This window comes from Ammospiza nelsoni, chromosome 35 (genome assembly GCF_027579445.1).
Source record: "Ammospiza nelsoni isolate bAmmNel1 chromosome 35, bAmmNel1.pri, whole genome shotgun sequence".
Taxonomy (NCBI): Eukaryota; Metazoa; Chordata; class Aves; order Passeriformes; family Passerellidae; genus Ammospiza; species Ammospiza nelsoni.
Genome location: NC_080667.1, coordinates 2,443,676 through 2,455,242, shown reverse-complemented (window position 1 = coordinate 2,455,242; position 11,567 = coordinate 2,443,676). Strand labels below are relative to the sequence as shown.

The following is an 11,567-nucleotide window of genomic DNA, read 5'->3' as shown; positions in this document are numbered from 1 at the left end:
TTTAATTCATTCTCCTTAAGTATTGGGAAAAGAGGGGTTTTCCTCACTTTAAATCTCTCCAATGATGAAAAAAGTTTTTTTTAAACTAAGGGGGAATGCCCTTCCCCTGCAATTGTAAAAAATTTTTGCCTGGGGGATCCCGCTCATCCTTCCCCCTCATCTCGCACCCAGAGCACCCTCTGTCCTGGCCACTCCTCTCCTGGCAGGCTCTGTCATAGGGTGCTAATTAAGGGGGAGCGTTAATTAACTAGTTACAGCGAGAGGGGTCTGGTTCGGAGGTGGGCGGCGAAAAGAGCCGAGTGCTGCCGGAGATGTCCGAATGGCGGAGAGGGCGGAGACGGAAAAACCCGAGCGGCGGAGCTCGGCGGAAGGCGACGAACGGACGGGGACACCCAGACTCCGAGCCCTGATTGGCCAATCGCCTCGGGGGGCCCGGCCCCCGCGCCGGCCTCAGACGCCGCCATGGCGGCGGAGGTGGCGGACGGCTCGTGTAGGTTCTGCAGCGCCTCCGCGGCGTCCTATACTTGCCCGCGCTGTCACCGCCGCCTCTGCTCCCTGCGCTGCTACCGCGCCCACGGCCCCTGCGCCGAGGCCTTTTACCGCGACCAGGTTCTTGAGGCGCTGCGCGCCGAGCGCGATTCTCCCCCCCGGGGCCCCGCGCCGCCCGGGCTGCGCGAACTACGCGAGCCCGGGGATCCAGCGCGGCCTGTGGGCCGCGGGCTGTGGGAGCAGCTGAGCGAGGCGGAGCGCGACGGGTTCCGGCAGCTGCTGAGTTCCGGGGAGGCCGCGGCGCTGCTGCCGCAGTGGCGGCCCTGGTGGTGGCGCGGGCGGGGGCCAGTGGAGGAGCTCGGCGGTGGCTCGGGGGTCGAGGAGGAGGATGAGGAGGGCGGCGAAGGCCGGCCCGGCCCCGCGCCGCCCGTCCCGGCCTCGGTGCCGCCGCTGAGCGCCCTCCGTGCCGCGGCCCCGTCGCCCTTGGTGCGGTTCCAGCTGCCGAACGCGCTGTTCGGCTACGCCTTCGCGCTGAGCCTGCACGGCGGGGACGAGACGCTGCTGCCCGAGCTCCCCGCGGCCGCCATCGCCGCTTCGGCCGCGCTCCGCGCCCGCCGCCCCTTCGGCAGCACGGCCGAGGCGCTGCTGAGCGCCCGGCGCGACGCCCGCGCCGCGGGGCTGCCCCTGAGCCCGCTCGGCGACAGCGGCGCGCTCCTGGCCGTGGCGCAGCTGCTGGAGGGTCGCGATAGTCGCGACCCCGGCGCCGACGTGGCGGCAGCTTTGTGGCACCTGTGGCGGCTGCTGAAGGCGGGGGCGCGGGCGCTGCCGCCCCCCGAGCGGAGCCGCTTCCGAGCGGCGCGCAAGAAGGCCGGGTTCCTGCTGAGCTGGAGCCGCGGCGCCCCCGAGGAGCTCGCCCAGCTCGCCCGGGAGGCGCGGGCGGTTCACGCCGAGGTGGCCGCGGAGGAGGCGGCGGTGGCCGAAATCAGGGAGGGGCTGGAGAAGGTCTGGGGAGGGCCTCGGCCGTCCCCCAGGGAGGGGCAGGAGGATCGGGTACCCTGGCTGGTCAGGGACGGGGTTGAGGAGGGTTTCGGGGGTCCCCGGCCGCCCCCGGCTGACAGGGGGGTGCAGGGTCGGCGGCTGATCGAGGAGCTGGACTGAGATGGGCAGGCGGCAAGGAAACGGCCCGAGAGAGAATCCGCTGGTCAAGGGACAGGACTGATGAACGTCCAGAGAACCGGGACTTGGAAAGCTGCTCCTTAAGGCACAGGACTGATTAACATCCGGGAAATCTGCTCGTTAAGGGAGAGGACTGATTACTGTCCGGGAAAGTTGCTCCATAAGGAACAGGATTAATGAACTTCCAGAAAAGCTGCTCATTAAGGGACAGGACTGATGGACGTCCCCACTCTCGGCGGGTGTGGGGGGTCCCAGGGGGCCCCTCAGTTGATGGGAGAGGTCCCGGCAGCGCCAGTAAACGGTGGGGAGTGGGAGTGTGGGGTGGTGGTGCTCGCTGGGGTCTCAGGATGGGAGGGAAGACATGAGAACGTTGACTCCATGTTTCAGAAGGGCCAATATGTTATTTTATTATATATATTACATTAAAACTTTACTAAAAGAATAGAAGAAAGTATTTAATCAGAAGGCTGGCTAAGAATAGAAAAAGAATGATAACAGGCTTGTGACTGACCGAGACAGTCAGGACAGCTGGACTGTGATTGGCCATTAATTAGAAACAACCACATTAAATAGAAACAACCACATGAGAGTTGAGATGGGGAGGTTCCAAAGGTGCTTCAATAGATGGGGGGGGGGCCTTGGGGGGTTCCACAGGAAATGTGGGTGAGCCCAGGAGGGTCCCAGGGGGGCCTTGGGGGTCCCACAGGCAATGTGGGCGATCCCGGGGGGTCCCACAGGCAATGTGCGCTATCCCGGGGGGCCTGGGGGGTCCCACAGGCAATGTGGGCAATCCCGGGGGCTCCCACAGGCAATGTGGGCAATGCCGGGGGTCTCGGGGGCCCTCAGTAGAGCAGGGGCAGCAGGCGGTGCGGCACGCGCTGGCACAGCCCCCCCCAGGCCCCCCCAAAGCGGCGCCGCTGCCGCCGCTCCCCCTGCAGAGCCCGGAGCTCCCGGAGCGCCGCCCCTGCCAGGAGCAGCAGCAGCGGTGGGGACAGACCTGGGGGGACAGGGGCGGCTCAGAGGTGGGGACACGGTGCGACACGGGGCTTTGGGGGCTCAGGTGTGTGGCAGGGAGGCACACGGGGTTCTGGGGGGCTCAGGTATCTGGGAGAGAGAGACGGGGTTTTGGGGGGCTCATGCGTCTATCTGGGGGGGACACAGGACTTTGGGGGCTCAGGTGTCTGGGAGGAAGGGACACGGGGTTTTGGGGTGACCCCAGTGAAGGAGGGGCACCCCGGCGGGGTTTTGGGAGGCTCAGGTATCTGGGAGGGACACGGGGTTTTGGGGGTCTCACCGCAGGGTAGGGTCCAGCCCAAGGCCATCAGCAGCTCCCCGAGGTCATCGGGGCGTCGCACGAGCCCCCACCAGCCCCCGGCCAGCAGCAGCTGCCCCGTGGCCGTGGGAACCGTGGCGAGACCTGGGGAGAGGGTGGAACAGGGATTTGGGGGGTCCTGCATTTGGAGATCCGCGGCCGTTTGGGTGTCCCGGCCCTGGGGGCTCTCACCGGCCACCCGGGGGTCTCGGGGGTCGCGGCTGAAGAGGCTTCTCTGGGTGGTGGCGCCATGGAAGATCCACAAGCCCAGAGCTGGGGGGGAATGGGAGGGGAGGGGGATGTCAGGGCCCCCCTAAACTGCCCCAAGCTCCTCAGGGACGCCCCCAAAGCCCCCCAGTTCCCCTGAACCCACCCCACCCCGATCCTGCCCACACCCCTAATTCCCCCAAATAATCCCCAATTAATCCCTGGTGTTCCCATTGACCCCAAATCCCCCCAGTTCCCCTCAAAATCTCTTCCAGTTCCCCCCAAATCTCCTCCAATTCCCCCACTTGCCCCCAATTCCTTCCAAATCTCCCCAGTGCCCCCCAAATCTCTTCCAGTGCCCCCCAAATGCCCCCAATTCCCCCAAAATCCCCCCAGTGCCCCCCATGCCCACCGTAGAGCCCCCCACAGGCCGCCCCCCCGGCGCCCCCCAGCCCCTGCTGGGGTCTCCTCAGCAGCAGCAGCACCGGGAGGGGAGCCCCGAAAGGGCCCCAGGCGAGACCCCCAAAGAGCCCCAGGAACCCCCCGGGGCCGGGGGCAGGATTCACGCTCAGCTCCTGGGGAGAGGCGAGAGGTGAGACCCCCACAGACCCCCCACCCACAAATACACCCCAAAATACTCCCCCGGGGACCCCAAAATTCCTCTGGAGACCCAAGCACACCCCATAACCCCCCCCCCCACCCCAAAGGCACTCCAAAACCCCCCCAAAAACACCCCAAAAATTCCCCAGGGGTATCCCACAACGCCCCCACCCCAAACACATCCCCAAAAACCCCAAAAACCTCCTGGATACCCAAACACACCCCCTACCCCCAAACACATCCCAAAACCCCCCTGGAGACCCCACAGACCCCTCCCCACTGCCCCCCCCCACCCTGACCACCACAGCACCGCCCCCATATGCCCCCCCCATGTGCCACCCCATGCTCACCCCCACTGCCCTCACCGTGTCCCCCTCCCCCCATGTGCCCCCCCCACCCTGAGCCGCCGCAGCACCGCCGCCCCCTGCGCGGCCGCCACGAGCGCCAGGGGCAGCGAGGGGGAGCCCCAAAGGCGCTGCTGCTCCCCCAGGGCCGCGGAGAGCACCAGGAACTGGGGCGACACATTGGGGACACGGGTGGGGACGGGGGGGACAGAGGGGGAAGAGCTCGTTAATCTCCTGGGCTCTGCTCCCAGTGCTCCCAGTCTCTCCCCTAGTTCCCTCCCAGTCCCTCCCAGTTTCCCCAGTTCCACCCCCCAGCCCCCCCAGTTTGCCCAGTTCCCCCCATTCCCCCCCCAGTCCCTCCCAGTTCCCCCAATTCCCCCCCCAGTCCTTCCCAGTTCCCCCCATTCCCTCCCCATTCCCCCCAGTTTGCCCAGGTCCCCCCATTCCCCCCCCAGTTCCTCCCAGTTACCCCAGTCCCCCCAGTTTGCCCAGTTTCCCCCGTACCCAGGCGCAGAGCCCGACCCGCTCCCAGCTCAGATTCTCGGGGGGCTCCAGGGGGGTCCCCGCTCCTCCCCCCACGAAGAATTCATACACGGGGTGTCCTGGGGGGGGTGAGGGGCACGGCCTCAGCACCCCCGGGACCCCCCCAGGACCCCCCAAAATCCCCCAGACCCCAATTCTGCCCCCAATTACCCCCCAGGACCCCAGTTCCCCCCCAAACCCCAATTTCCCCCCCCAGCCCCCCAACCTCCCCCCACGGACCCCAATTCCCCCCCCCATTCCCCCCCCGGCCCCCAGACCCCCAATTTCTCCCCCAGACCCCCATTTTCCCCCCGCCCCCCCGCTCACCGGTGCCGCCGCCCCGCAGCCGCCGCCGCGCGAGGATGAGGAGGGCGAGGCCGAAGGCGACGCTGGAGGCGGCCGCGGCCAGCGGGGGGAGGAGGGGGCACAGGGGGGGCAGAGGGACCCCCAGGGCCAGCGACCCCCCCAGGGCCGCCCCCAGCAACAGCAGCCCTGGGACAGCGGCCGTGAGGGGGGCGACCCCCGCGGGGACCCCCCCGGGACCCTCCCCCAGACCCCCAAGCGGACCCCCCCAGTAAGGGCCACGACCCCCGAGACTCCCTTTGACCACGAGGGGGCCCCCGAGCCCCCCGCCCGCACCCAAACCCCCCCCAAAGGACCTGAACGGACCCTGAACCCCCCCAGGACCCCCCCGAGGGGCCCGGAGCTTGAAGCCCCCCCAGAGACCCCCCCGAGCGCCCCCCACTCACAGCCGAGGTCCCGGAGGGGTCCTGGGGGGTCACCGGGGCTCTGGGGGGACAGCGGCGTCACCCTGAGACCCCCATGGGACCCCCCGGAGCCCCCCAACAGCACCTGAGCCCCCCCGAGACCCCCCAAACCCCCCCCGTGACCCCCCAAATCTCCCCCAAACCTGCCCAGATCCCCCCCCAAACCTGCCCACATCCCCCCCCAAACTTACCCACATCCCCCATCCCGGCTCCCCAAATCCCCCCAAACCGCCCCAGTGCCCCCCAAATCCCTCCCAGACCCCCAAATTTCCCCAGAAGCCGCCCAAACACCCCCCGACCCCCCTCACCCTCGGGGGTCTCCGGGCCCCCATCCCAAGCGCCCCCACCCACGCCAGCACCAGCGCCAGCGCGGGGGGGGTGGGCGCGGCCAGGGGGGGGGAAGGGGCCCCCCAGGCCCCCCCCCGCCCCTCCCCCACTGTGGCACTCACGACCCCCACGAGCCCCAAAGGGAGGAGCAGCGACAGAGCCCCCGTGCCTGGGGGGGAGAGACCCCAGACCCAAAACACCCGCAGGTGAGACCCCAGACCCAAAACAGGGACCCCAGACCCAAGATACCCCCAGGTGTGACCCCAGACCCAAATTAGGGGGATTCCAGAGTCAAAATACCTACAGGTGAGACCCCAGACCCAAAACAGGTGCCCCAGACCCAAGATACCCATAGGTTGGACTCCAGACCCAAATTAGGGGGACCCCAGACCCAAAATGGGGACCTCAACCACCAGGCAAGACCCCCCTCCCCAAAAAAGGCACCTGGGGACCCCCAGGTGTGACCCCACACCCAAAAAATGGACAGGGGTCACTCCCCACCCCTCCCCGAGGGGGCCCAGACCCAAAAAGGGACCCCGCCCCCCCCGAAGGGGACCGGGGGCTCAGGACGCCCCTCCCCCCCCCCCCAAAAAAGGGCCCCGGTCGTGCCCCCCCCCGCCCCCCCTCACCCCAGGGCCCCCCAAATTCCAGCTCGGGGGGAGGGGGCGCCACTCGGGGGGGCTCCATGGCCGGGGGGGTTTCCTGGGGGGGTCCTGGGCGCCCCGGGGGCGTGGCTTAGCAGGAACTACGCCCCTCCGGCAGGTGATGTCACCACACCGCGCGGTGATTGGCTCCAGCACGGCCACGCCCCTGCTCTTAAAGAGACAGTGACCGAATTTTGCAGGTCTGTGACGTCGCAAACTGCGTCATTACACAGCGAGGCCGCGGGAAAACCCGAATTTATTGAGGAAAAAACAACAAACGGGGGCGGGGGGCGTACCCGAGGGGGTCCCAAAAATCGGGGGGGTTTCACCTCACATGTGGGAAGGGTCCCACACTGGGGGGGGGGGGGGGGGTCTCACACACTGGGGGGAGTCCAGGGGTCCCATAAGGGTCTCCAGGTGTCTCCTGAGCTCTTGCGGCTTTCCAGGGGTGTCCATGGGGGTCTCCAGGGGTCTCCAGGTATCCTTGGAGGTCTCCAGGGGTCTTGGGGGCTTCTCCCGGGGATCTCCTGGGGGTCTCTTGAGCTCTCGAGGGTCTCCAGGGGCCTCTGGCAGTCTTGAGAGGTCTCTGGGGGTCTCCAGGTGTCTCTGGGGGTCTCTTGAGTTCTCGAGGGTCTCCGGGGGTCTCTGGGAGTCTCAGTGGGTCTGGGGTCACTCCACAACCAGGTGGAAGCGCTCGGCCTCCTCGAAGAGCGCGTTCATGGAGGCGGCCCAGGCCTCCAGCTCTGACACCTGGGGGGGATGAGGGGGAGATGGGGGGTCAGGGGGGGTCTGTGGGGGGGGGCTGTGGGGGTCTGTGGGGCTGAGGGGGCCCGGGGGTGCCGGGAGCAGCATGGCGAGGGGAATGGGGGGGGTCAGGGGGAGAAAAGGGGGGGGGTCTGGGGCAGTGTTGGCTCTGTGGGGGGAAATGGGGATCAGGAGGGTCCGAGGGGGCAGCGGGGGTCCCTGGGGGGGGTGCCTGGGGGTCCCAGTGGCATGGAAAGGGTCCTTGGGTTAGGGTTGGGTCCCGGGGGGGTCCCAGGAGGGTCCCTGGGGGTCCTGGGGGGGGTCCCAGCAGTGTGGGCGGGCCCCGGGGTGTCACTCACATCGATGGGCGTCACCTTCCTCTTCCTCCTGCGCTCAGGGGGGGCGGGGCCGATGCCGGGGAGGCCGAGGGGGGAGATCTGGGGGGGCGGGGGGGGAAGGGGCTCGGGGGGGGGGAGGGGCACGTTGAGAGGGAGGGGGCTCAGGGGGAGCCCCCCCCGCGGGCTGAACCCCCCCGCCCCCCCCTCCAGGCGGCTGTAGGAGCGACGGACACGTGGGAGGGGGGAGGGGAGGGGGGAGGGCGGGGGGGGAGGGGGCGCAGGAGGGGGAGGGGGCGGCACAGACGGGGGAGGGGGCGCAGGGGGGGGAGGGGCCGTTCTCCTTCTGGCTCTGCAGCTGTGGGGGAGGGGCAGAGAGGGGGGTCAGTGTGGGGAGGGGTCCTGGGATCACCAGGACGCCCCCTCACCCCCCCCCCCCACCCCTCCCCCAACTCACCCGGGGGCTCCGTCGGGGTCGCTCAAAGTCCTGTGGGGGACGGGAGTGGTCTGAGAGCTGCCCCGAGACATCCCCCCCAAAACCCGGCCTGGGACCCCCCCCAAAACCTCCCCAGCTCCGAGACCCCCCCAGGACCCTCCCCCACCCCCTTGGTGCCCCCCCAGCGCCCCCCCGGCCCCCACTCACGGGGCTGCGGTCCCGGGGGTCCCGGGGGCTCCGGCCCCCCCGCGGCTCCGAGACCACCGAGCGCAGGGAGCTGCTCCGAGTCACTGCGAATTGGGGAGGGGGAGATGGGAGGGGGTGAGGGGGGGGGCGCGACCCCCAGAAGCCCCCCGAGCCTCCTAGAAATCACCCAGAGCCCCCGGACGCTCCCAGGAGCCCCCCCAGGCCCTCCCTCAGACCCCTCCTCGGGACTCCCCCAAGTCCCGCCAGGACCCCCCTCACCCCTCGGGGACCCCCCAGTCCCTCCCGGGACACCCCCTCACCCCTCGGGGTCGCCCCCGCCGAGCGCCGCCCGCCACCAGCTCCCGCCATGGCGGTTCGAACCGCCGGAAGTTGCGTCATCTCCCCGCGCCGCGCGCCAAGGCAGTCACGGGGAGCGGCCATGTTGGGTGTGGCCGCGCGGCGGCGGCCGGTGACGCCACCAGGACGCGACGCACCCGGAAGCGCCAGCGGGGCAGCGCGTCGCCATAGGAACGTGTGAGTGGGGGGTGGGGGGGGGAGAAATTTGGGGGGTCTGGGGGGCTCCAGGGGCTCCAGGAGGGGCTGGGGGATCCTGGGGAGCGCCGGGCGCGGCTTTGCGGTGTCCCCTTGGTGTGCGGGGGGCTCTGGGGAGTCCCGGGACTTCCTGAGGGGTCTCGGGCAGCAGGAGAGGGCGAGAGGGGTCCTGGGAGCTTCTCCTGCGGGGGGGTCTTGGGATCTTCTTCTGGGGAGGGGTCCTGGATATTCTGGGGGGGCTCCTTCTGGGGAGGGGTCCTAGGAGCTTCTCGGGGGCTTTTTCTGGGGAGGGGTCCTGGATGTTCTCGTGGCCAAGGAAAGCCCCAGCCCCCCGAGACCGTTCCCTCCCCCCCCCAATTCAGGCCTCCCCAGCCCCCCAGGACCCCTTCAGCCTCCCAGACCCCCCCATTTCCCCTCAGGCCGCCATGGGGCTGTGCGAGTGCCCCAAGCGCTGCATCACCACTCTTCCCCAGGACCCCCCCATTTCCAGCCCCCCAGGACCCCCCATTTCATTTGCAGCCCCCCAGGCCGCCATGGGGCTGTGCAAGTGCCCCAAGCGCCGCGTCACAACGCTCTTCTGCTTCGAGCACCGCGTCAACGTCTGCGAGAGCTGCCTGGTCAGCGCCCACCCCAAGGTGGGGCTGGGGGCTCCGGGGGGTCCCGGGGAGCTCCGGGGGGGCTCATCGGCGCTGACCCCCCCTGTCCCCGCAGTGCATCGTGCGCTCGTACCTGCAGTGGCTGCAGGACAGCGACTACAGCCCGCAGTGCCCGCTGTGCCAGGCGCCGCTGGGGGACAGGGACACCGTGCGCCTGCTCTGCTACGGTGGGTGCAGAATTGAGGGGATTTGGGGTGGTCTGGGGGGGTCTGGGAGGGTCTGGGGGCCTGGGGGGGCTCCAGGGAAGGCTGGGAGTGACCTGGGGGCATTCCAGGGGGTTCCTGGGTGTCTCCTGACCCCCCATTTTCCCCCCAGACGTGTTCCACTGGCCCTGCCTGTCGGGGTGGGCTCGGGCGCTGCCCCCCCGCACGGCCCCCGCCGGGCACCGCTGCCCCCAGTGCGGGGGGGCGCTGTTCCCCCCCCCCAACCTGCAGGGCCCCGTGGCCGAGGCGCTGCGGGCGCGGCTCCGGACGGCGGCCTGGGCCCGGCCCGGGCTGGGACTGCCATTGGTGAGTGACCCAGAGAGACCCCAGTGAGCCCCCAGACCCACACAGAGACCCCCTTGACACCCCCAATCTCCCCCCAGATTGAGGACTCGGAGACGCCGCCGGAGCCTGAGACGTGCCCGGAGCCAGACAGGGGCTGGGACGGTGAGGGGAGACCCCAAAACCACCCCAAGAACAGCCCCTGGACCCCCAAAACCACCCCCTGGGACCCCAAAAACACCCCCAGGAACAGCCCCCAAGTCCCCAAAACACCCCAGGGGCCCCCCAAAAACCACCCTGGGACCCCAAAACACCCCAGGGACCCCCCCAAAACCACTCCAGGACCCTCAACACCACCCCAGAGACTCCCCTGGGCAGCCCCCAACTCCAATTCTGCCCCCACAGCCCCCGTGACTCCCCCGGAGCCCCCCCCGAGCTCCCCCAGCCCCCACACCGTGGTGCACATGGGGGGAGGGGAGACCCCGACGCTGCACGTGGGTGAGTCTGGGGGCTTCAGGAGGGGATGGGTGGGTCTGGGGGCTTCGGGGGGAGCTGGGTGAGTCTGGGGGCTTCAGGAGGGGCTGGGTGGGTCTGGGGGCTTCAGGAGGGGCTGGGTGAGTCTGGGGGCTTTGGGGGGAGCTGGGTGAGTCTGGGGGCTGCAAGGACTGAAGGGTCCGCTGGGGCTGGGACCCCCCCACGCTGGGCATTGTGGGGGCGGGGCTTTAGGGTCGCTCCGCCCTCTCCACCCAGGCTCCGCCCCCCGCAAGCCCCTGGGGGGTCGCGAGCCCTGGAGCCCCCCCGACCACGAGGAGGAGAAAAAATACCGGAGGAAACCCCGGGCGTGGCTGCCCCCGGGGTTCAGGTGGGTCTGGGGCTGCCCTGGGGCTGGGGTGGGTCTGGGGGCTTCCCGGCTGGGGTTTGGGGCTCCCCTGGGGGGGCTGGGGGTCCCTTTGTGGGGGTCAATTGCGGTCACTTTAGGGGAGGTCATGGAATCCTTCTGGGGGGCACTTTGGGGGGTCATTCAGGGTCCTCTGGGGATGTCATGGGGTCCCTTTGGGCACCCCTGGGGTTCCATTTGGGGGTCCCTTGGGTGGGGGGGGATCATGGGGTTCCTCTGGGGGTCCCATTGGGCACCAATTGGGGTTCTATTGGGGGGTCCCTTGGGGGGGGTCATGGGGTCCCTCTGGGGGTCCTATTGTGCACCAATTGGGGTTCCATGTGGGGGTTCCTTTGGGGGTCCCTGAGGATCTCTCAGGGGTCCCTCTGTGCCCCCCCCCACCCTGTGCCCCCCCCCGCAGGTGCCGCCCCCCGCGCGCTCTCGCAGCGCCCCCTGCTGGCCCTGTGCCTGGGCGGGGCCGCGGCCTTCGCGCTGCTCCTGATCCTATTGGCCAGCCTGGCCAGGGGCGTGGCCGACGCCGACCCCGCCCTCGAGCCGCTCAACAACCCCCACGTGCGGGTGGGGCACTGACCACGCCCCCGCTGGGGGCGGGGCTTCCGCGGGTGGGCGGGGCAAATAAAGGGCGCCCCTTTGTGGAGGGGGAGGCAGAAGCATCCGTGTGGTCCTTGGGGGGCACCAGTTCCCCCCCAGTTCATCCCAGTCCCTCCCAATTCCCCTCCCAGTCCCTCCCAGTTTGTCCTGGTTTCTCCAGTTCCCCCCAGTTCCTCCCAGTCCCTCCCCAGTTCTTCCCAATTTCCTCCCAGTGCCTTCCAGTTTGTCGTGGTTCCTCCAGTCCCTCCCCAGTGCCCCTCCAGTTCATCCCAGTTTGTCCCAGTCCCTCCCAGTTC

General features: G+C 69.3%; 4 protein-coding genes across 7 annotated transcripts; 2 read left to right on the top strand and 2 right to left on the bottom strand.

The window, feature by feature from the left end:
* The first annotated feature begins 381 nt into the window (after positions 1 to 381).
* Positions 382 to 2,116, top strand: ZNHIT2 (zinc finger HIT-type containing 2). Its single transcript, XM_059491521.1, has one exon. It carries the CDS (start codon positions 463 to 465, stop codon positions 1,645 to 1,647), a length of 1,185 nt encoding a protein of 394 aa, XP_059347504.1. The 5' UTR covers positions 382 to 462; the 3' UTR covers positions 1,648 to 2,116.
* Positions 2,060 to 6,431, bottom strand: LOC132086039 (delta(14)-sterol reductase TM7SF2-like). Its single transcript, XM_059491500.1, has 6 exons — positions 6,374 to 6,431; positions 5,726 to 5,861; positions 5,400 to 5,439; positions 3,597 to 3,759; positions 2,960 to 3,250; positions 2,060 to 2,662 (listed from the first exon to the last, which is right to left on the bottom strand). Exons 1-6 carry the CDS (start codon positions 6,429 to 6,431, stop codon positions 2,508 to 2,510), a joined length of 843 nt encoding a protein of 280 aa, XP_059347483.1. The 3' UTR covers positions 2,060 to 2,507.
* Positions 6,432 to 6,672: 241 nt separating this feature from the next.
* LOC132086068 (basic proline-rich protein-like) lies at positions 6,673 to 8,487 on the bottom strand. Of its 4 annotated transcripts, XM_059491531.1 has the most exons (5): positions 8,410 to 8,464; positions 8,111 to 8,193; positions 7,925 to 7,954; positions 7,492 to 7,825; positions 6,673 to 7,138 (listed from the first exon to the last, which is right to left on the bottom strand). In XM_059491531.1, exons 1-4 carry the CDS (start codon positions 8,456 to 8,458, stop codon positions 7,526 to 7,528), a joined length of 462 nt encoding a protein of 153 aa, XP_059347514.1. In that variant the 5' UTR covers positions 8,459 to 8,464; the 3' UTR covers positions 6,673 to 7,138; positions 7,492 to 7,525. The 4 variants fall into 4 exon arrangements, with proteins under 4 accessions (XP_059347514.1, XP_059347516.1, XP_059347515.1 ...); XM_059491533.1 differs by lacking the exon at positions 7,492 to 7,825 and having other exon boundaries at positions 8,410 to 8,473; XM_059491532.1 differs by lacking the exon at positions 7,925 to 7,954.
* ZFPL1 (zinc finger protein like 1) lies at positions 8,449 to 11,330 on the top strand. The gene is made up of 8 exons (XM_059491534.1): positions 8,449 to 8,623; positions 9,161 to 9,276; positions 9,353 to 9,464; positions 9,613 to 9,806; positions 9,884 to 9,947; positions 10,188 to 10,280; positions 10,533 to 10,647; positions 11,085 to 11,330. Exons 2-8 carry the CDS (start codon positions 9,175 to 9,177, stop codon positions 11,248 to 11,250), a joined length of 846 nt encoding a protein of 281 aa, XP_059347517.1. The 5' UTR covers positions 8,449 to 8,623; positions 9,161 to 9,174; the 3' UTR covers positions 11,251 to 11,330.
* Positions 11,331 to 11,567: the final 237 nt, after the last annotated feature.

Bases quoted from the DNA above. Each gene is read 5' to 3' on its own strand.
- ZNHIT2 (XM_059491521.1), top strand. From the start codon at position 463: ATGGCGGCGGAGGTGGCGGACGGCTCGTGTAGGTTCTGCAGCGCCTCC.
- LOC132086039 (XM_059491500.1), bottom strand. From the start codon at position 6,431: ATGGAGCCCCCCCGAGTGGCGCCCCCTCCCCCCGAGCTGGAATTTGGG. The intron at 3,251-3,596 runs GTGGGCATGGGG...ATTCCCCCCCAG, and splicing joins GGCCTGTGGGGGGCTCTACG to CTCTGGGCTTGTGGATCTTC. The intron at 2,663-2,959 runs GTGAGACCCCCA...CTGTCCCCCCAG, and splicing joins GGGCTGGACCCTACCCTGCG to GTCTGTCCCCACCGCTGCTG.
- LOC132086068 (XM_059491530.1), bottom strand. From the start codon at position 8,458: ATGGCGGGAGCTGGTGGCGGGCGGCGCTCGGCGGGGGCGACCCCGAGG. The intron at 7,139-8,409 runs GTGAGGGGGTGT...CATCCCCCCCAG, and splicing joins GGCGGGGGCGACCCCGAGGG to GTGTCAGAGCTGGAGGCCTG.
- ZFPL1 (XM_059491534.1), top strand. From the start codon at position 9,175: ATGGGGCTGTGCAAGTGCCCCAAGCGCCGCGTCACAACGCTCTTCTGC. The intron at 9,277-9,352 runs GTGGGGCTGGGG...CTGTCCCCGCAG, and splicing joins TGGTCAGCGCCCACCCCAAG to TGCATCGTGCGCTCGTACCT. The intron at 9,948-10,187 runs GTGAGGGGAGAC...CTGCCCCCACAG, and splicing joins GCCAGACAGGGGCTGGGACG to CCCCCGTGACTCCCCCGGAG.